This window comes from Psittacula echo (assembly GCF_963264785.1).
Source record: "Psittacula echo genome assembly, chromosome: 7".
NCBI lineage: Eukaryota > Metazoa > Chordata > Aves > Psittaciformes > Psittacidae > Psittacula > Psittacula echo.
Genome location: NC_137740.1, coordinates 4,476,529 through 4,499,883, shown reverse-complemented (window position 1 = coordinate 4,499,883; position 23,355 = coordinate 4,476,529). Strand labels below are relative to the sequence as shown.

Here is a 23,355-nt window from a genome sequence, read left to right as displayed (position 1 = left end):
GCTCGAGCCACGTCACTTCGGCCGCGCGTGGCGGTTCGCGTAAGCGCGCTCGGTGCCGCGGGTGCTGACGCAGCCGCCCGAGGGAGACGCAGGCGCTATGGAGGCGAAGCCGGCGGAACTCCGGCTCTGTGACAGCCTCATCCTCTGGGTGAGTGGTCGGTGCCGCGGCCTCGCTGCCCCGAGCGGGCCTCCGGGAGCGGTGGCACTGGCGGCGGTATCCCGCGGGAGCGGCGTGTCCTGGAGGAGAGCGGCTCTCCCCGTCAGAGCCCGGGGCTATTGCTGGGGAGGATGGATGCGACCTGCCGGGGGAGCAGCCCCTCAGTGGGCCTCCTGCCCGGTGCAAGCGGGCGGCAGCCAGCGGCGGTTTGGGCACAGGCACCGGGCCTGGTTGCTGGGATGGGGCCTAAGTGTGAACCGAGGATATTTACAACTGGTCAGACGTTCCCTTGAAGTACCGATGTGGTCGTTTGAATACCAAGTGGTGGTTCTACAGCTGTGGCTTCAGTGTGGAAGCTGCTCAGTAATTAACAATAATAGTAAATATGTGCAATTAATTTGAATAGAGTTGACAGGAGCAGAAACCTCAGAACATCTCATGCCAGCTTTCAGTTGGTTAAAGCATTTATTAGTCAGGCGCAGCACACCTGAATGTGTGGTGTTTCCTGTGCAAGAAGCATGTATTCAGATTCGTAGACTTATTTATGTGGGAAGACCTTTAACATCGTAGAATCACAGAATGGTTTGGGTTCACTTAGTTCCACCCCCCTGCCACAGACAGGGACACCTTCCACTAGAGCAGCTTGCTCCAAATCCCGTCCAACCTGGCCTTGAACACTGCCAGGGATGGGGCAGCCACAGCTTCTCTGGGCACCCTGTGCCAGCACCTCAGGATCATAAAGTCCAACTGTATTTAGAATCCTAGAATCACGGAATGGTTTGGGCTGAAAGGGACCTTGAAAGTGATCTGTCTCCAGACCCCCTGCCATGGGTAGGGACATCTTCCTGTAGATGAGTTTCTTCTGCTTCCTTGTTTGCAATTCTGGTCTTGAAGATACCTTTGGTTGAGAGTGAGCTGCACTAAATAGAACTTCTGGAAAAAATCTTGGCAAGGAAGGCCACAATTCCATGATCTGAAGAGTATCTGTAGAAATAGCAGGTGTTTTGCCTGTGTGAATTGTAAACTGGAGAGAGAAGGGAGTGTTTTAGAAGTATTGTGGACATCTTTGAATGAAATTGGCAAAAGCGATAGCAACAGCTACTAGAACAGGAGTTCCTTTTACTTTCTGCGTGACAGTACAGAAGTTGTAACTAGTTGATGTCAGTACTAAATCACTGAAAAACAATTCCCTCCTTTATTTCCCTTCCTCTGTTTTCCTTTTAGTGATCTGTTTTGCTGACTTTCAGGCTTTGTCTTATGCTTACCTCTCTGGATATCTTCCGTCATTTAATCTGTGCGTATGTTGGTTTGTCTTTTTTTGGCTCTTTAACTTTGTATTTTCCTCTCAGTAGTTAGGTAAGAATAACTCTGTCATGATTCAACAGCAAAATAAATCAGTGCATTCCTGAACTCTTGCTTAGAATCCCATGAGCACTACTGAACTTTTTATAAGTTTTACAATTCCTATTTAAAAGATGATAAGCCAAAATCTCATTTTCAGTATCCTCACAGTGCATAGCTGAAATGACACTGTAGATCATGAAAGGAATTCTAATGGAACTTCAGCCTTAAACTGTAAGAGCTCTGTGTAGTGGCATTAGTGGAAATGAACATTCAACTCTGTGCTCTCAGGGTTTCTGTACAACACTCAGCAGATGCATTTGCAGATGTATGTTTTTAGATCTGACACCCTATTTCTTGGACCTAGTTTACAACTTAGAAACTGATTATTAACACTAAGATTGCTTCAAACATCCTTTCAGCTTGAATTTCAGTTTGAATAACAGGGGAAATGAAAGGTCTGGGAAGGCAGGAATGAAGTGCTATGTATCAGAAGAGAAATGTGTTCTGTAGCTGTGGTTCTAAAGCTTTCTTAATGTATCTACTGTTTTAGTATAGTGAAGAGATGCTCATGATTTTCTGTGTTCTGCTGAAAGATCTTGTGGTTTATGTATTTAATTTTGGCAAATTCCATATTAGAAAACATACTTTGTCCAGAGGGGAAAGAGAAAATTCAGATAAAACTGTTATTTATTGGTTCTGCAACACAGATATCAGTAAAGTTTGAGGATATTACAGGAAAAAACATAATGGAGTTAAATTATAGGGGAAATGTACATGAGATTCGAAGGAAAATTGATGTAAGTAGTATCTATTAAGACTGAACTTACAAGTCTGTTGCAGAAACAGTTTTCTAAGTCAGAAGGACAAACTTCAGTTGGGATATGTGAACTAAACCTGAGTATTTTCTGCCTCTGGATAGGAGTGAAGCAAAAAGAGCAGCAGTAGGCCTAGTGGTGCAGTAGAATATTCTATATTTATGTGCCATTACATAGGTGTTTTCCTTACTGTAGTAGAGAAAACACTGGTTGAATGTCTTTTGGTATTGGGCTGCTCTGAGGCTGCTTCTGGCTTTGTCTCCAAACTAGAAATATGTGGTCACATCTTAAGCGGAAAGCTTCCACAATAGATGTACCGTTGTTTGGCACTGGCAGCATTGGTCATGTTAAATCTGTCCAGTGTCTGAGTTGTTACTGTTCTGGCATTAAGAATGGGAATGTTTATTGTTACTTTAAAATCTCTTTGACTGACTCTATAAAACTTCTATCCCTATTGTGTATAATCTGGGTATAAAATGGAGAACCTCAGCTCCACATTGTCTGGATGAAATTGAGGGCATACCTTCCCAAAAGGTTGATTTCTGCTGGGTAGCACTCTTTGTTTCATCTACAGCTCTTTGGTGGTAGAGCCTTCAGCAGACCCAGAGAAAAGGCATTAAGTGCTACATCTACAAACTTGAATTTTCAGATGATTATTGGAAGCGTGACAGCTGTGTCTGAGAGAAAAATACTTGCTTCTCTTGTAGCAGCAAGTGGCAGGCTGTATTTAAGCTAGATTCATGAAATGGTTTTCAGTGTGAGTAGCAGTATGTCCTTGAAACTATATTTAGTAAAACTAATCAAGTTTGGAGGGAAAAAAAGAGTACTGGTACAGTTGTGAAGTCTCTGACTGCTTCTGCCAGCCTCCTCCCCATGCCTACTATGTTCATTAGTTTTGCAAGTACAGTAGAAACCTGTCATGAGGAAATGATTGGGCTGGCACAGGGTTTGGAGAACCCATAATTAATGTGTCTACTCTCATATTATTTCTAGGTGCTTAAGTAACTTCTAAATATACAGAGAAACTAAGATTCTCAGCCCTGCTTTTTGCTTAATTAGCTGTTTCTATTCTGGGAGATACTGGCATACATAAGGCAGTGTTACAGGGCTTTCTGAGGCCTCGTTTACCTGCTCTGACAGGCTTGGGTGAAATGGTAGTACCTGTACTTATCAGTTTCTTTGGTTTCCAAGGAGGTATTTCCAAATGGCAGCTTCATAGTCTTGTGCCATGAAACTCTGTGCTCAGTCTTGACTTGTAAGCTTGCATGCCTGTTCTTGTGTTGGCATTAAGGCTGATATGGTATTAGAAACCAGTGCTGTCAATCACAGCTGCTTTAGTCTGTTGTTCTACTTAATCTTTTATGTAACCTAACAGGGATTATGGACTTCTCGCCTGCTGTAATACAGGATTTATAAAATGCTTTTTAAATTTAAAAACAAATTACAAAAAACCCCTTGCTTTGCATATTTTTCTCTTATTGGATTGATTAGACTCTTTTTGAAGCAAGCAAACACATATTCAGAGTCTGTGGTCACTTTTATAAACATAGATGGGACACCAGCTGCCTCAAATTCTTATTCCTGGACACTGTACTTTTGCACCATGCTGGCGTAAGTAGCTCCAACCCAAGCCATTCTATGATTTCTCCAACACACTTGACGAGGTTGTTCACCAGTGACCTCTGAGGAAGCTTATGTTTCACAGGGTGCTTGGGAAAGCCCTTTCACAAGTGGACAGGTAATTTATGACACAGAAAACATAGTAAATTTAAGAAGTCAGTTTTCACAGTGGACAGAGATTATAAGGATCTATTCTTGCTTCCATTCTATTCCTTATAAACATCTTTTAGTAGTGTTAACAGCAAATTTTCTCCTTTTTGTTTTATTCATCATGGTAAGGAAGGCTGAGTTTAAAAGAATTGCTAATGAGCTCTTACTTCCCTAACTATGTGATGAGCTGGCTGATGTGTGTGTAAACAGCTTTTTCGCCTGGAATAGTTAGTTCCGAGATGATTGGGTTTTGGAGGAAATAAAATATTGCAATTATAATAGCTAATTCTGTCAAAATGTTAGGTATAACCTTGGGGATAGCTTTAAAAAAAGACGCAATATCCAGAATGAAGAAACATGTTTAACTTGAGGTAATCACACCCTACAGATCTTAAATGTGGGGAAAACGGAAAACTAAGAGGAAAAAATGTCTGTGCTCATGGGAAGTATGGAAGGGCTTCCATGTGAGAACTGTCTGAAGAGATGAGGACTCGGTCCTGGGAGAGGCAGTGGGAGGAGATGGAGACGGGTATGGAGGAGAGGTTGATACAGACTTGAGCTCCTGGAGAAGGCAAGAAGAGTCTATTCACCATGTGCACAAGAGGTGGGGAAATGAGGCAAAGCTAATAGGTGACAAACTCTCAGAAGAGATGATATCCTGCAGACTGTCTGGATGCTGAGTTTGTGACTGCAAAAAGTGCCTCAGCCACATTCATGGAAGAAAACTTCATTGGGGACTGTTAAACAGCAATGTAGTGTCTGTGCTGCAGGGGTTCTCCAAGACACAAATTTCTGGAGCCTGATGGAGTGTTTTGAGAGTTTGGAGTCACTTTTTACGGTCTGTGGAGTGATCTGAGGACTTGGGTACCTCAGTGTTGTAAGGCTTTATACATGAAGCAGTCCAAATTGAAGGCAGAAGTGAGCAGGGCAGCAGAAGAGCTGCCCATGGATGTGTGATAAACTAGTATTATCTATCAGGTTGATGATGGGGCTCTTGTGTATACAGCTGTCTGCTGGGTGGTTGTTGCAGTGCTCTGTAAGGACATAGACATGTTGAAAGTGTTCCTGGCATTTGTGCTGCAAAACAGTCTTGCCGTTAGTTTTTGTTCTTTAATATGGGAGTTGCATCTTGATTGTACCAGTCCTACTACAAAGGGTCTTCAGTTGTACTTGTGCCTGGAAGCACCAGTTAGAATACAAAGATTGCATTCAACAATTCATATAGAATAGATCAGGCAACTTACTATAAAATGCTTCCATGTACAATCTGGTTTTGTAATGGAGGAGAAGAAGGAAAACTGGGGGCTTTGTTGCTTAATCTTTAGACAGAAATATATAGGTAGGATAAAACTGCATCCAGCCCTGTGTTCAAACACTAGGTGCTGTGATGCTTGGAAAATAACAAGGTGGGAGTGGAAATATCATGAATAATATATGAGTAAAATATAACCAGAAGAAGATATATATCTTCAGGTTATGGTTAAGTTTCTTGGTTTATAGCAGTATTTTAAAGTTGCATCTTTAAATAGGAACACATTTAGAGTAATTCTAGAATCCTGAATTGCAGGGAAATAGCTCGCCAGCTTGCAGAACTTGAAGTGGTTCAGTCGTTTTCAGCTATCTTCGTATCCTTGAAGTGTACAGCAGACAACTGTTGAGGGTTTTTTTTCACTACTTTTGTACAGTTTTCCCCCTTCCATTCTTAACTCCCCAGATAATTTCAGGGGTCTCTATTGTTGTCATGACTTCTATTACTAAATGTTTGGAACAAAAGACTGGATAGTTTCCCCCCCTCAACTTTCACCCCTTGTTGTGATCCTATTTTATATTTAGATAGTTATATGTCCAGAACTAAGCAGTGTAATATGATTTGAAAGATGGATAAACATGACTTTAGTTTCCCAAGTTAGTATTTCATAATTTGATTTACAATAAAAGGACTAGTGAAAAAGTGGATTGTACTAACTTTGTAAGTTACTATTCAGAAGAACTGAGATGATTGGGATGGCTTAAAACCTGTACAGTTCAAAAAGCATTTTGGCTGTCTCAAGTGGAGAAACATCTTGCTAAATGCTTGTGCCTTAAAGATGAAAAGGAATATGGTAACTGATTTCCTGTCGTTCTGTCTCCTGAGTAAGAAATGCAATGTTTTTCCCTGTTTTAGTTGCAGACATTCAACACTGCTGCACCTTGCAGAGATGTTCAGGACTTGACTAACGGGGTTGCCATGGCGCAGGTACTTCACCAAATGTAAGTTGATACTGGAAAAGAGGTATTTAATTTCTTGAGGGTTCTGTGTTTGCTATGCCCTGTTTTTAAGTTGGCAGAAACAGTTTACAGGAGAAGATAAAATATACCTTTGTAGTGTTGTTTTGGGGATGGTATAGTAGTTGAATGTGATAGAATATCTCCTCATTGCCTTCTCCATTCTGATACTGTAGTATTAAATTCATGCTTAAGGGTAATTGGGCAGGAGTGATAGGACCTTTCTCACTTTTTCCATCAACACTTTCCATGGATATCCATACTTCAGGCAATATGTTCCACTTTACAAGGAACTAAAAGTTCTAAAGATGTCTTTGTGCCCTCTTCCTTTGGGATTGCTCGGTTGATTTAGGTTTAAGTTCTAGGATTTCTATGATAAGTATTTGTGTGGAAAAAAACAATTGTGAAACATCAATGGCAATTTTATTATCAAAATAATTAATAGTTTGCTAATCAAAATCATTCCTATTTTATTGGTGTGATGACAAAGGGTACTGGGTTGAGTGATACACTAGGTGTGAAATTTATATTTCCTTCAGAGGACTGTAACACAAATATCATGCTACAAGTCATTGCTGCAGGTTTATTGTTGTTTGCTTAGATAATAAAGAAGTCTGGATTACCATCTCCTGTTCAAACTGTATTTTTAATTACAAAGAAATTACTTAATCACCACCATCCCCCCAAAAAAAACCTCAAACCAAAATAATACAGAAAAACCACTCCCAAACCAAAAAAACCCCAAACCCATAAACCCCACCCTATCTGCTTGGAAAGCTTTTAAGTGTGCTGAGTAAAGACAGAGCTTACCCTTTTCCAGGGAATAGCAAAAATTGATTTGGGATTACTTAGTGAAGATTCACTGAGCATTGTGTGTGGTATGAGGCTGCTGCAGGTTTTGGGCATACTTCTCTACAACCACATTGGTTGATATGCTAGTGGGAATAATAATTGGGTGTAATAAGTAGGTGCTTTGAGACCAGTGAATAAACAATATGGTGTGAAAAGTTATTGTTAGACATACTGTGATTGTATCGTGCTGCAGCTCAGTGTGTGTTAACACTTCCCTCAGCAACTCATCCTTGTTTATTCTGGCAAAGTGAATATAATTCCGCCCAAGGGAACCAGTGACACACAAAAAGACTGAATGCCAGTAGCTTAAACCAGGTTTTTTCTTAATAAGCACCTTTGACAAACTGTGGCAAATACTGGAAAATGGAAATGTATGAGAGTAGGTATCAAACGTAACATCAGCACTAATCAAAAGAGGATGTTTCTTCACATCATTATGATCACTTTGTCAGCTATAAAAATTCAGCATGACAAAGGCCTTGTGTTTCTAGCTGTAGCTAGCTCAAGCATGTACGGGAATTCTTCTTGCCCTGGAATGCGGTGTCTTAATGCAGCCAGCAGGATGGAAATTGCCTGTGACATAAGTAAAATTTGCAGTCTTGAGGAATTCATGCCTCATCAGACACCATAGTCAAACAGCCAGTGATTTAATGCTGGGAATCTGATATCTTATTTATGTAAGTGTGCTTATTGACATTTAATAATTTCCTTTTGTTTCAGAGATGTCGCTTGGTTTGATGCATCTTGGCTAAATCGCATTAAAGATGATGTTGGTGACAACTGGAGAATAAAGGTATTCAAAACTGAAATTAGTGGAAGTTTATGGGATTGGACGTGGTGTCTGTCTTGAGAGTGTGGAACAGTCCAAAACCCACAGAATTAAGCTTAGACTTAAGGTTGTTTTAAATGAACTTGAACTGTCTGTTGATAGTTTTAAGTGCCTTCCAGCATTGTCGCATGGGGATTTCCTTCTGCATCATTTCTCTTCGCCTGTCATTATGGATTCATATCATAGAGCTGTTATGTGAACATGTTGTTATAAGTTATTATTAAAAAAATTTTAATGAAAGCCTGTAACCTTATCTTTCATGTACAACAATTAGGCCAGTAATCTGAAGAAGATACTGCAAGGAATTATGGACTACTATCATGAGGTATGGAAAACCCAGCATTTTTTTCTGTTCTAATTATTAAACATGATTATTGTCCTCTTCACCTAGCTTATTTGTTTTCTTGGCAAAGTAATTCATTTGAAGGACTTTCTTGGCAGAAAGTAAATGAGAATTAACTGGTTAAGTGGGAGGTGTGAGTGAATATAACAATTTGAGCAGTTGTATTTTAGATAAGGTTCTTGGAGTATAATCTGGAAACCATGTCTCTGTCATTGCTCAGGTAAATGTCACAAGGACTGAGCTGCAGAATCCTGTTGGCTTTTGTGCACGGATTCGTATTTGCTCTTGCCTAATGAAGTTTTAATCCTTTTTTACGCAACCGAACAGATTCAGCAAGCCTAATCTAGGTTTTATGGTACTCACTTGGAAGCCAAGAGAGAAGTTACAAATCCTTCTGGGCACAGAAAGGATGCCAGTTTGTTCTCTCATGCAGGATGCATGGGGTAGCCATAAACAGGTGATATTTATTGAGTTTTTTTTAAACAAATGCTGATTTTTGTATGGAGCTTGATTACAATAATGTAATGGGTATGGTATAGAAAAGCTTGCCAGATCATCTTATGGCTTCCTGGTCTCACTTGGGTTTAGTTGTGATATTGAGTGGCAAGCCCTTCTGTATTGCCAGGACTGTGGCTCTCTGACAAAGCCAGAAGTAGAAATTCTTTAGGCTTATGAGAAGCTTTTCGAAGGCTTATGGAGCAACTGAATTTGGAAGCATTTTTAATTCCTTTTTTTTATTATATTGGTATAAAAAGTTAATTCTCTCATATTTGAAGTTTAGCCCAAAAACTTTTTAACTTCCTGCTGTCACTTTTCCCTGTGTAAGTGGTCAATTAGCTAAACCCCCAGTTAATTGACTGTCAAAATATGTGGTTTTGTGAGAACAATTTTATAGAACTCTTACCAAAGTACATAACTTTATTACACTAAATAATTGCTAGGTGGTTTGCATGTATTATTTTTTTAATGCTGTCTACTTTAGATTAAATTTAGGCCTATTCAGAGAAGAAAACTGAGGTGCCAAGTGCGGTTAAGGTCATTGGCTAACAGTGGATTCAATACACCTTTCCCTAAAACATATGCAAACTGAGGGATGGAGAAAGACATTTGGAATAGTCTTTGCTGGTGCAGGAGAGGCATGGTATGCGACTTGGTGTTTCATGTATGAAGCCCCATAACAAATGATTTAAGAACATCTGCTTTAGCTAGGCCTCTTCAGATTTCCTAATCTGATGCTGTTATCTGTGCAGTCTTCCATAAGCCAGTATTTTTAGAGTGTCTCCACGCTTAATGTTTAAGATCTTTTCCTTCCTTAAGTTTTACAGTAACAAACTTATTAATAGACCATTTCGTCTGGATGGCTGAGTCTAGGTTTCTTACATGATATCAGATTTTCATGTACAGAAGTGGGAGTCTACTTTCTGTCTTCTTTTCCATTATTTTTAAATTTTATTTTTAATTTTCTCCAGTTCTTGGGTCAGCAGATTTCAGAAGAGCTTATTCCAGACTTAAACCAAATATCTGAGAACTCGGATCCCACTGAACTGGGGAGGCTTCTGCAGCTTATTTTAGGCTGTGCAGTCAACTGTGAAAGGAAGCAAGGTATGCACTACCCTAACCTGTTCAACAAACAGCAGACTGCCTCGGGTGATAGCTAAGGTGGATGAGATGTAGAAGCTTTTCTTATGTATTAAAAAAATATCTATTGTTAATCTGTTACATGCCTATTCTGAAACTGGAGTTCGCTTAAAATCTGTGGGGAAACTTCTGTGTACAAAACTCAAAACTTTGCTCAGGGTAGGTTTAAAAAAAATAGTCTGAGGTGTGTATGAATTATTCATATTTGTTAAAATATAAACCAAGACCTAAAACTTGCTGTTCAAATGCCAATCAATCAAATTAAATTCAAAAATTATGTTAGAAATTGCCTTTTGTTTGTCTGCAGAGGCTCAAGACTGAATTAGTTGAGTTTTCTCTCCCTTTATCAGAGCTAATGCTCAGTGCTCGAGTGGGTATGGAATCCTCAGCATTATTCTGCTAGTAGAATAAGTGTGATTCTTATGTAGTCTGAAACGACTTTATCAAAGAGTGTTTGGGAAGCCAGCTGTCAGGCTGCACTGGGAATGAAGATGCCAGCAGTTACTTTTTTCCATGAAGTTTTGTTTATTATCTCAGTTGCAAGCTTGCTGACTCTTTGGAAAAGCTTATATACATACATACATACATAGATGAATATTTGAAAAAGAACCATGGAAATACAGATGACTTAAGACCTCCTTGGTGTAAGAGATTATAATCCCTTACGTTTATCTATCATATTACTGTATAATAATGTTGTTGTTTAACACTAGTGCTCTGTATAAAACAAGCACTACCTGTTTTGAAGAAGCTTTATAGAGAATAGTTTCTCCTGGGTCTGTCTGCAAACAGTATGTCATGTTACTTAAGCCATTAAGATGAATGTTGTCATGACTCACTACAAATTCTTGTTCACAGAACACATACAAAATATCATGACCCTTGAAGAATCTGTTCAACATGTTGTCATGACTGCCATTCAAGAGGTAAGTAATAATTCATAGCCTACAACAACAATCAACATCTGTTTGTTGATTTTTGTGAATTCTTTATCCAAGCAAAGGTCAGAGAAGAACGTAAGTACTTCCTAAATTATCTGGACGGGTCAGGATTAAGAGGCCCCAGATCCCAACCCCGGGGTCTTGGATTTAGTCTTGTATGCCCAAACACGCAACTTAGAGAGACAATAAATGCTTAAGATTTCTTGTTTCATACAAGAAATGTATCTTGTTGCCAACTATCCATTGTACTGGAGTAATGTTCTGAAATACCTGTCTCAGTGCTGTAGTTAAGCTGGTCGTAACCGTTTGTGAGGCTGCATTCTTACAGACCATTCCAGCATCAGATTTACAAACTCCCAGCTGCATCTCTTCTATTCTTGCCATGGTGTGCTCCTCTTGCACTCTTAACTTGTCTTTGGTTGGATCATCTTAGTGATCCTGCTCATGGCACAGCTCTACAGTCTGTCTCATCTGTGAGCTTCAGGACTATGAAGCAGAATGTGGAGGGAGGCAAAAACTAAATGCTGACTTTGAAGAAAATGTAATGTGTAATTGCAGTCTCATCAAGGTAACAGTGGAGTTGGCAGTAGGCTTTAAAACTTAGATTTAAATTGACTGTATAATCTTTAAAACTCTTAAGTGTCCTATTCGGAGAAATAAATCCATAAACCTCTTGTTTGTTGTACTTGACAAAGCAAACTTTCTTTCTAAAGAAGGTCTAGAAATAATACTGTAATTCTCAAATAAGAAGTAAAGCCCTTTAATTGCTGATGAACATACTGTGTACATCTGTGTACTGGAGATCTGAGAGAGCTATGTGAATGTTTCCATTGTTTGATTAATGGCAATTAATGTGACACAAAGTGTGATAACTATAAATTGAGTGAAACCCCATCCTCTATTTCACTCTGTTTTAACTTGACTAGTGGGGAGCAATAACTTTAACAGATCACAAATCCATCCAGTAAGATGTTACTGCTAACTTGGTTAATTTGGGGAGGAGGGTGGAGTAGAAACTGTCATCTTACCTAGATTTTTTTACATTCTTAGTGAACAATAAGATTTTTTTTTTAGTATTATGAGTCTGTTTTGATGTATTGAAGGGATGCAAGGATGTGTGGAAAATGTCAGACAATGAATTTACAGATACTTAACCTTCTTTTTACTGTGGCCTCTTTCTGTAGCTCATGAGCAAGGAAGTAACAGGTCCTTCCACATGCGATGCATCAGGTGACATGGAACAACAGGTAACTGCGTAATATTTGTTGCTGTTGTAGTTCAAGCCTGAACAATAAGTTGGTATCTTGCCATCCTTTGAATAAAGCGGTGTTGCACGTAAAATGAAGTTGTCTTTATGTTTTTAAAAGTAGCTGCCCATAAAGGAGCACCAGCACTTCTATTCTGAGATGAAGGGTGATTGATTTAACGGGCAGGGATTTTGAAATTGTGACAGTATGTACCCGCATTTGGTTTTGTTATGCTTTTAGCCTAAGTTGTTGTGTTGAATCTGGATGTTACTCTGAGTTTCAGTACTTCACTTAATACATGTAGTAGTCATTTAAAATGAAGGTAAAATGAACAGAGATCCTTATCTAACAGAGTACATATAGGTTTCTGTGTCAGTGTGTGCACCTAAAATCCTTCTTAAACAATTGTACACACAGCTGAGACGAATTGGAAGCTAGAAATGTGAGTACTTTGGATATGGGTCAGAATCACTGAGTATCTTATTTTTTTGAAAGCTTAAAAAAGCTCTGGAAGATCTTCAGGAAGCACTAGCAGAAAAAGAAGAGTTGGCACAAAGATGTCAAGAGCTGGATTTACAGGTAAGAAACAGCAAGTTGCATATTTCTTTAATACGTAGTGATGTTGCTGTTAAGATGCAGAAGTTCTGAAGGGCAAAGTGAATGTTGACTTTGTTTAGTTATATGAGAATTCTTAGCTGCTTGTGGGGGGGGAAAGCAGTCCTGTACTCCTGAATGCAATTGCTGGAAATACACTTCAATCAGAAAACTAAGCTGAGGTCCTCTGTCAGCTGTTAACTCAAAGGTTGTTAGGTCTGTTAGCTTTATGTTTACCCTTAGTAGGAAGTATCATCAAAGCAATGTTATAGGGGCTTTAAAAATCGCCTATTTAATTTTGTCACTGCTTCCTCTAGTCTTTTGAACTGTGTCCAAACCATCCAGTTCATATAATCAGATTTAATCATAGGAAAATGATGCTGTTTTCAATGGGAGTTGATGATAGACTAAAATGTGAGATTTCTTTGAAAGTTACTAATTTTTTCTCATACAGAGTTGAAAAATGGAAGATATTTCAGGAATTAAAGAGAATGGAAACTAACAGACCCTTGTTAGAGTTTTCAAACCATACTGATAATAGCCCTACTTCTTTTTCTTGATGGATATAGTAGTTAATGAGGTCACTCTTTAGAAAAAGGAGAGAGAACTTCATAACAAGAAACAGGAACTTGCATTTCAATCCCCTGTTTTTAAAAAAGGGGGGAAAATCCATTTGCTAGCCCTAAGTCTTGAATTGATATTTCTTTTCCTTTTTTCTTGAGGCAGTAATAAGGCTTCCTAGTGAAAGCAGAGATCTAAAATTGCTTGTGAGCAGTATTTGCAGGCAAAAATGATTTATTTTAAATGGGGAAGGGGCTTGATTTGACAGCTGAATTCACAGTTGACAGTTGTTAAACTTCAAAAAGTGTGTTCGCTCTTCAAAAGCTCTCCCTTCTAGAGGTGCTGGGATAACAGTTTACTCACACTTTCTGCTTCCATTAGGAGTCTTAGACTTACTTAGAGAAGTCCCAGGCTTTCTCCTGTCTCCCACAAACCTCTCTTTTGAGATTTCTCAATGCTAACTTATAAAGCCAGTTGCTCGTAACATAGCATGGGCCAGGTGAAGGCATGAAAGGTGTTTGAAGGAACGGTACAAACACATGAGTTAGTGGCACCAGAGATTTTTAATACTGTGGTGTGTTTTTAAACTATCTGTTCATAATTTGTGTTGACTTTGACACCAATTCTATTATGTTGACATAGTAGAAAAGAAGACGAGAAAGATAACAGAAAGGGACGGAGAAAAGATGAAGAACTTGCTCTGGGTTGTGCAGTAGATTTTTTTTCTTTGTGATTGTTGTGCATGTTTAAGGAGTGGCTGAACCTTGATCAGGAAGTACTGTGCTGAGCAAGGCTCAGGTATGCCCTTTACCCACAGGTGCTTTGTGTGCATGTATATCGTAAAGTGCCATTTGGTATGTAAAAAGGAGTGAACCTAAAAGCCAGCACCTAGTGAAGTGGGAGATTACTAATTTGATTTTTACATCTGTTTGTCTGATAGACTTTTAAATGATGATCACAAACAAACTGTTTCTTCATATTGCATACTCCAGGTTATATCTGATACTTAATCTAATAATGTCACAGTGATATGTTTTTATTTTATTGATTTGAAGCCATAATATTGACTGACGCTTCTCATTTAAACTAATTCTTAATAAATTCACTTGTAAGGTCTCAGTCTTCCTTGATATTTTCCAAGAGTATAAGAAAGGTAGGTTTTCTTTATGATTCAGGAAAACATAACCTAAAAAGCATATTGTCCCTGTTTAAATGCCAGTTAACTAACACATGCTACATGCTCTTATGTTTGACAGGATGTTAAATTAACACAGCAGCTTTCACTAGAAAAACTTTGAAGGTTCTATCCTCTTAATCCTTCCCCATTTTATGGCTGTTAATACACTTACTGTTCCAACAAAGTGTTGTATTCTCATTTGCTTAGCTGTGAACACTTTCGATATCAAACCTGTTTGACTGTTGCAAACAAAATGCATGCTCTCTATGAAGCTGCCTAGGTTTTTTGTTGCGTGTGTGCTTACCAGCTTGCGGCACCTGAAACCGCTTCTTGCGCTACCATCCGCTGCTGAGCGCACGGCAGTACTGTGATAATGTGCCAGCCAGTGCCATCCTGCTTCTTATTGTTAAGCACAAGCAAGATGGGAGAGTACCTTTACACCGGTTTATATTATATAATTACTTTTTGTATGGTGTCCATGGTATCCTTTTTAATGAAAGTACCAGTCTCTCTCCATATCACATTGTCTGCCTTTACCATGGTGTGTTACAAAAACTATGTCGTCTTATTTTTAGAGGGACTTTTCCTTTAGTGCTTTTAACTGTCATATACTAAAGCATCTGTATGCTCAAGTATGCTGTGTAAGTTACATTCTAAAATCTCTAAAACGCTCAAACCTTTTTCATAAACTAATTTGGTGATGTGCTGCTGTCTTGCTTCAGCTCTTTCCAGTTGGACAGGTCTTAAATTGGTGATGCTGTTTTATCTGCACTAGGTGGCTGCCCTCCAGGAGGAAAAAAACAGCTTGATGTCAGAAAATGAGATTATGAATGACAGGCTAGAGCAATTAGATGACTCTGTTGATGATCCAAATACTATGGTTGCAAAAAAGTATTTTCATGCACAGTTGCAGCTGGAACAACTGCAAGAAGAAAACTTCAGGTATGAAATGATTTTTCTCAGTCTCTCACTTGACATGTCAAATATATCTGGAGAATTTCGAGTATGCTTTCAGGGTTTTCCATCTCAGTTTCTTTTGTGATAAAAACTTCTAGGTACTGTATAAATATATTTTGAAGACAGTCTTTGCCTTTAGAAAGAAACTTTTTCTTGTTGTAGAAAGTATTACTTTGTAATTGCCATATTGTAGTCATTTTACACTTCGATCAAGGCGATGGAGGGCAGAAAATGAGTGCCAAAGTGATTTGTGTGTAAACAAAAGCAACCCTAAACCCTTCAAACCCACCGTGTCTCTACTGTGCTGATTTCTTCTACATACTAGTTTCTCTCCCTGTGATCTGTAGGGGGAGATCACTTTTCATGCAGTCCTTTGATACCGATATGGTAAATTTGCAGTGTACAATCCATTATGATTTAAAAGATGGACAATAAAATATTCCATACTTGCAGTACCATTTTCCATTACTTGAGTCAACAGATTCCTTTTGTCTTAGTTATTTTTAGTAGTTCTAGCACTAAATGAAAAATGTGTGATAATGATGAGTTTTTAACAGAGTTCTTTTTTGATCTGGTAGGCTTGAAGCTGCGAAAGATGATTATCGCGTCCATTGCGAAGACCTAGAAAAACAGTTGATTGAACTGCAGCATAGAAACAATGAACTAACCTCCTTGGCAGAAGAATCTAGAGCCTTGAAAGATGAAAATGATATTCTTAGGTATGTAATAGAGACAGCCCCACACACACTAGGAGTATTTAATGACTGAATTCAAGACTTTGTGTTTGGGGTTTTTTTCTGAGGTGTTACTTCTGCAGGTCTTACCTGCATGAGATCTCAAATATTGGAAAAGGGCCCTTTGACAAAGTAGAGGTGGAGTGCAGCCTTTCAGGTATAGCCGCCATTGTTTGCACAAGGAAAGCAACTTGGAATTTTTCTGTGAAGCAGGATGGATAAATACAGAAATTATTCTTGTGGGATGGAAGGTTGAAGTTCTGGAAGAATTAAGAAATTTTGAGGGGGGGGTGTGCGTTTCTATTAAGGGGACGTTTTTGTTGGCAACAAGCTGCCTTTTCTGATGTAGAAAACTATATAAGCAGCTAGAATTTTGACATAGTTTCTGGTGTCAGGATTCTAGGCTAGATTTAGGTTAGCAAAAGGATTAACAAAATGAAGATGAAATATGCAGTAACCTTGATGAGAATTTAATATTCCAGCTTGTGCAAACCAAATTAAATACCAGACCACCCAAGAAATATCAAAAGCAAATCATACTGCAAAGGCAGGTCTGCTATTCATAAAATAACATGAATAAAACGTGGAAAGAAAAGTGGTTTCAGGTGTTTAAGTTATAGTGGTTCTTAAATAACATCTGAAACATCTTAACGATAAGGTTCGTTCCATAATTTTCTTGTACTAGCTTCTAGTGATATGAAAGGATTAAACACAGATGCTAAATTTGTGTATTTATGATCCAAACATTTTCTTACCACATAGATTTTTGTTAATGATCAACTGGTAATTCTTGGCCGTATCAGCTCATCATAACTTGCATAGTCTAATTACATTCTAATTATGTATAACCCCACAACGAGAGCATCATCTGTGTGTGTTTTCCGTACCAGGGACCAGTGCTTTGAGATGACTACCTAGCACGGGATGTTGTGATGCATTTACATTGCACTCTACAGAATTCCCTGGAGATATTTGACATACTGACTCTTGCTTGTACTTCTGGCATACAACTGTTAGTCTTACTCCCACTTAAAACCTTGTGGTGATCTCAATGTTTATAAGCAGTCTTTGCATAATGCAAGTTTGCCTCAATTATGCATTTAAAAATAAAGCAGTAAGATTTAACTCTGCTGTTAATCATGTTTTATAGCGTTGTAGAATCAACTACGTTGGAAAAGACCTTTAGGATCATCAAGTGCAACCTTTACCCCAGGACATCTCTCTTTTTGAGAATAGCTTGAATGTACACAACAGCAGAATTTGACTTTTTTAATCTTTTGAAGAAACATGCGGTTCTAATTCATGTTTCTACTTTAAGGGCTACTGCAGACAAGGCAAGTAAGCTGGAATCAACTGTTGAGGTGTACCGTAAAAAGCTGCAGGATCTGAATGACTTCCGCAGGCAAGTCAAATCCCTGCAGGAAACCAACATGATGTACATGCACAATACTGTCAGTCTGGAGGATGAGCTGAAGAAAGCCAATGCAGCACGTGCCCAATTAGAAACCTACAAAAGACAGGTAAGGCTGCATCTACACTTAAGATGTTGCTTTTTCCTCAGAGAGTCATCTTACCTAACTAAAGTTACTTTAATTATGTTTCAATGGAAAAAAAATTAAACAGCTTTGTTTAACAGTCCATGGGCTTAGCCCGTGTTGTCCCTTTTAAATTTCTTATATGTCTCTGCCATTTACTTGCTGGTTTTCCCTGTTTATTTAACTAGCCACCTTAACTGTAGTTGCCCTCTCAAATGACTGGTTGTCTATGGTTTGCAGGCTTTTCTTTTCTGCTTTAACTGAGGTAGTTTCTGCATCTGGGAGGTCACTTGTATGCAATATTCTTAACTTGCTGCATGGAAATTTGTTTTAAACTGTAGAAGTTTAATTTCGATTTCACTTAATTCAGTAGTAATTAAGAGATGCAGGAGTTAACTATTTAAAAAAACAACCAAACAACATAAGCAAAACACCCCCAAAACCACAGCCCCCATCCCATCACTGTCCCCCTGAGCTTGGAGGACCAGGTATTTGGCTGAACTGGGCAGGAGTGAAGGTTTTAACATAGCTTTTAAAGGTAGCATCTTGCAACATTCATGTGCTGAATAGATACACACTTTTAATAAAAAGGTCCAGGAGCTTCATAACAAGCTGTCTGAAGAATCAAAAAGAGCTGATAAGTTTGCATTTGAAATGAAGAGACTTGAAGAAAAACATGAAGCTTTAATCAAAGAGAAGGAGGTAAGTCTCTCTTGAATGAGCACTTACTTGAATACCTAATAAATTTCTGAAATGCTCTGCTTGAGGAAAACCTTCCCAGAAGTAGTGCTACCATAAAAATACATGTATTAAACATAAATACATGAAAATACACACGAAACATGTCTTAAAATGTGTGTGTGTCAGTACTATTCCTGATTAATGTTATTTGGTCTTAAAGTGGTGCACTATGACTTAATCCCACCTCCAATATATCACCTTAGAGACTGATAGTACAGTGTGATGCATTGAAAGAAACAAATGAAGAGCTCCGGTACTCACAGATGCAGCAGGATCACCTGAGTCAAACAGGTATTGCTTATTTTTCAGAGGCTTTTTTATGTATATTTGTGATTGCACTAAGTTTGTTAAATTCGACTTCCCATGCAATTTCAGGTGGATCTCATGTTAAAAGCCATGAGAATCTTGCTGCTGAAATTCTGCCAGTGGAATACAGGTAAGGCAAAAAGGTTGAGGTTGGGATTTGCATGGATAATGGTACTGCCATGAAAGTTCAATATTTTCAGCAATGTGACTCATATCTCACTTCCTGCTTTCTTTCCATGATTCTTGTTTGGACCTCCAGGTAGCTGTTAGTAGTTATTTCCCCATGCTATAATTACTTCGCATTCTTTCTTAAAAGCATATGAGATTGCTGTATATAAAGCTTGGCTTGAAACATCCTCTCTAAGGAGCAAAACAATTCCTATTTTGCCACTGGCAGACAGACTAAATAAATAATACACAGCAACTAAGACAGACCATCAAAAAGCTGGCTAACACTGCTTTTGAAGTCTGTTGGAAGGAAACATAAAGGCACAATAAATCTGGGTTTGGAGTGACTTAATTTAAAACTTTGCTCAGGTATTTCATAAAACTATTGTGATGTTTGAAAATCTGAAGTTACCCTTAAATAAAAAATTGCAGTTAGCCCAACTAAATCCTTAAGCAGAACTTGTTTTGCTCACTTTAAGGTTGGGGGAATGAAAAGGAGTGTAATCTCCTACTCTTAGTTACCTTTTTCTTAACTAACAGTGACTTCTTTTGTTGTTGTTTTTGATTCAGAGAAATGTTTATTCGGCTGCAGCATGAAAATAAGATGCTCCTATTAAAACAGGAGGGATCAGAAAATGAACGTATTACAGAGCTCCAGGAACAGCTGGAGCAAAAGCATCGCACAGTGAACGAACTAGAAACTGAGAAAAGGTGATGGGTGAAACAGCATCTTGAAATAAACCTTAAACTGAAAGAAGGCAGATTTAGATTAGGTATTAGGGAAAAATCCTTTGCTGTGAGGGGAGTGAGACGCTGGCATAGGTTGCCCAGAGAAGCTGTGGCTGCCCCATCCCTGGTAGTGTTCAAGGCCAGGTTGGTTGCGGCTTTGAGAAACCTGTTCTAGTGGAAGGTGTCCCTCCCTATAGCAGGGGGTTGGAACTGGATGAGCTTTAAGGTCCCTTCTAACCCAAACCTGTCTGTGATTCTATGAAAATGTATCAAAAAGTGATTTCTGGACTTTCAGAGTGGCACTTTCCAGGAAGCCAGTTATCCGGTTTCTTTCACCAGTGTAACTATTAATGAAGGGTTGAGAAGCAAGCAAGAAAATAGCTTTAATGTGGTGGTGCAGAATGTGGTAGAGCTATGTGTAGTGTACTTTGAAGAGAGTGTTGCTTATTGGATGCTCTTAGCTCTGAATGGTAGACCAAGAATGGATGTAAACTCTATTTCTAGAACTTCAAACTAACCATGTTGTAACACTGGGTTATGCTCTGAACTTCTCTATCAGTTAGTTAATATTGAAAGCAGTTTACTAGTTTATGAGAATTTTAGGTAGTTAAGTTTTAAGAAAACTTAAAGGGATTCCAAGTCTTTCATTATAAAATGTTTATAAAGCTACCATGTGTGTGTTTCAGCAGAAGTTCAAGTCAAACTAAAAGCATTTGCAATCAGTTTCTTTGTGGCTTAAGTCCTGCTGAGTAGACTCTGAAAAATTATCATCCAGACATGAAACAAAAATCTGTCTGTTGTGATCTATTTAGGTGGGTAATAACCGTCTTTTCTTCCTAACAGGCTAAATGAAGAGCGTATTGGAGGGTTACAGCAGCAGATTGAAGATCTGCAAAAGACTTTACAGGAGCAGGGATCCAAGACTGAAGGAGTAAGTGAATGTTCTGGCTTGACCTTGAAGACATCTTGCCAGTTTCGTTTTAAAATGCTTCAGTTTAACATCAAGTATGAGAATTCACAGGACCCCCGCACCAACTGCATTTCAGTTGAAAAGCTCATGTTTTAGGTGATTCCTTCCCCAGACCTACTTTGAGGAACTGTAGCTCTTCTACCTTCTCTTCACTTTTAAAAATCTCTAGTTTTGTCCTTAAATGGTGGTATAGTGAGAAGGATAGTTTTAAAGAAAAAAGGTGCTGAAATTGGTATCTGTGCAGTGCAAAAAGTATGAATGCAGTTAGAGTAATGCATGAAAATGCAGTTTTCTCAGGATTTATGTGGTTTTGCTTATTTAGGTGTGCTAAGTATTCTTGGCTGATTTGTAAGAGCCCTTTAGCATTGCATGGTATGAAATACTGAAATATAACAGAATTTTAACTCTTTCCTTTTACAGTCTAGCAACCTGAAGCAGAAGTTGGCAGCACATATGTAAGTAAGGCACATGCATCTGCTAGGGCTTATTTATACGAAGTAATTTAACTGTTGTAGCACAGAAACTACCTAAGTCTTTGTAGGGATGTCTTGTTTTTCTAAGCCACTGATGGGAGAGTCCTTCATGTAGTGAGTTAAGTATTAACATACTAGTTTTGTCTACTCTGATCATGATGATTTTGTAATACGAGTATCCAGTTAACTGTCTGTTCATCAGCAATACTATTTTAACTGTTCTGATCCTACAACAGACTGCTAAAAACATCACTCTTACTGGACTCAAAATATATTTAATTCTTCTGAAATATTTCCATCCTTTCAGCAGATATAGTTCCTGCTAAGTAGATGCTGGAGGGGTTTTTGTTCATTTGCTTTTTTTTTTTCCTAGTTTTAGGTAAATGATACTCAATTCAGTCACAACTTTTATGGTTCTTCAAAAATACGTACTACTATTTCTATTTAAACTTTTTTGAGTTTAAAATAGTTGTTTAGACACATTCACCATCAGGTTTTGGCTTTCAGCTTGTAACACTATGCATGGAATTACTTATGAGTTTAATCCTCAGCCCAGCCTTCTGTTTGTAGGGAAAAGCTGAATGAAGTTCATGATGAGTTACAGAAGAAAGAGGCTGATCTTGCAGAACTCCAGCCTGATGTTAGTCAGAACCGTAAGTTGTTTTGTGTGGCTTTGGCGTGTTTCTTATAAGACTATGTTAAGTTAATCTGAAATGATTTCCATAGTCACTGGGCTCTGGGATAGTTGTCTGGATAAAGCTCTCTGCTTCAGCATAGGTTTAAACCTGAAATGGGGCTGGGGAGAGGTTCATAGGGGCTTAGTTTTGTTGAAGAGTACTCTGCAAAACAGGAATCTAGGGTCAGGTAGGACCTTATGGTCTGAAACAAAAACCTTATAGGCTGAAACAAAAACTCAGGAAATCATGTAATTGCTAGAAAGTTTATTTGGGGGTGGTTAAATCAAAACACAGAAGCCTTGAAAGTACTATATCTGGTTTTATTTTATATGTCTTTTGTTGATAATTTCTGTCAATAGCCCAGAAGATTGGAGAGCTGGAAGCAGCTTTGCGTAAAAAGGATGAAGATATGAAAGCAATGGAAGAAAGATACAAAATGTACCTAGAGAAAGCAAGAAATGTGAGCGGCATATTTCTGAGCATACACATTCCTCCCTCATAAATTGTTAAACAGGTTAAGTCCTCTGCCCTCCAATTCCCAGTTAAAATTAGTAGGTACATGTTGAGGTTTTAGTCAAACTACTCAACTGCAGTCAGTTAAGTGTATGAGAATGATGTTTAGCCTACAGCATGAGGGGCATTAATGATTATTCCTTTGTACCTTTTGGTATCTTTTTGTTGTACAGTTTAACAGCTTGGTTTTCATCATAATTACCTGACTAATGCTCAGTCTGTTTTCATGTTTCTACTATGAGCGAATGAGATGCAGAGCTTCTGAGAATCAAACCTGACTTGTAATGCTTTTGTTTTGCCTTGTGCAGGTGATAAAAGCCTTAGACCCCAGGCTAAATCCAGCATCAGCAGAAATTATGTCACTGAAAAAACAGATAATGGAGAAAGACAAAAAAATTGACGCACTGGAGGTAAAGTTTATGTACTTAATAATAACTCCTGACATGTTCTGCTGTCTGTGATATTAGACACTCAAGTTACTGTTTCCTAATGATCCAGTACCATTCAGTGCTGCATTCAGTTAGAAACTGAACAGACCATCAAACCTAGAGATTTTTAGCTTGGCTTAATCAACTTTGTATCATAGTATAAGCCTGTCACAGCAGTTTACTTTTCAACAGTGTTTTTCAGTGTACAACTGAAACACTAATATGGATTCTTTCTAAACCCCCTGGGAGTGAATTACTTTCTAAGACTAACAGTTTTTCTGTGTTTATGATAACTTGTATGAAGCTGCAGAGTCTGACCTTTTTCAGTAGTAATACAGCTTAGTTTATGTAAAGGACTAGATTCAATTCAAGCAGTGAATTGTTTAAATTACTAGACCCCTGATATCAGTTCTGGAGTTCTTAAAACTATATAGCTGAGTAAAACCTGTTAATTCAGTAAAATCTGCTTGGCTGAAATCCTGATTGGTGACAGTAGTCCAAGTACCAAGGAAAATTGCTTTCAGTTTTATAGCAATATTGATGGGACTGGTTAGAATAGTTACCTGAGCAAATATGAAGTTCCTCAGCATC

The 23,355-nt window shown here is 38.4% G+C and overlaps 1 protein-coding gene across 5 annotated transcripts in view; it reads left to right on the top strand.

The window, feature by feature from the left end:
* Positions 1-49: 49 nt before the first annotated feature.
* HOOK1 (hook microtubule tethering protein 1) overlaps positions 50-23,355 on the top strand; it is a 28,195-nt gene continuing 4,889 nt past the window's right edge. For 2 of the 5 annotated variants that reach the window (XM_080623782.1, XM_080623783.1), the window contains exons 1-20: positions 50-148; positions 6,251-6,336; positions 7,924-7,996; positions 8,307-8,357; positions 9,845-9,977; positions 10,872-10,939; positions 12,139-12,201; positions 12,697-12,780; positions 15,309-15,475; positions 16,069-16,209; positions 17,543-17,744; positions 18,351-18,461; positions 18,704-18,791; positions 18,876-18,936; positions 19,545-19,685; positions 20,547-20,634; positions 21,094-21,128; positions 21,717-21,799; positions 22,183-22,283; positions 22,645-22,746. In XM_080623782.1, the coding sequence (XP_080479908.1) occupies positions 98-148; positions 6,251-6,336; positions 7,924-7,996; positions 8,307-8,357; positions 9,845-9,977; positions 10,872-10,939; positions 12,139-12,201; positions 12,697-12,780; positions 15,309-15,475; positions 16,069-16,209; positions 17,543-17,744; positions 18,351-18,461; positions 18,704-18,791; positions 18,876-18,936; positions 19,545-19,685; positions 20,547-20,634; positions 21,094-21,128; positions 21,717-21,799; positions 22,183-22,283; positions 22,645-22,746 (1,929 nt within the window). In that variant the 5' untranslated portion in view covers positions 50-97. Of the gene's footprint in view, positions 149-6,250; positions 6,337-7,923; positions 7,997-8,306; positions 8,358-9,844; positions 9,978-10,871; positions 10,940-12,138; positions 12,202-12,696; positions 12,781-15,308; positions 15,476-16,068; positions 16,210-17,542; positions 17,745-18,350; positions 18,462-18,703; positions 18,792-18,875; positions 18,937-19,544; positions 19,686-20,546; positions 20,635-21,093; positions 21,129-21,716; positions 21,800-22,182; positions 22,338-22,644; positions 22,748-23,355 lie in introns of those variants that run through there. The other 3 variants (XM_080623784.1, XM_080623785.1, XR_013957450.1) reach the window with 3 other exon arrangements.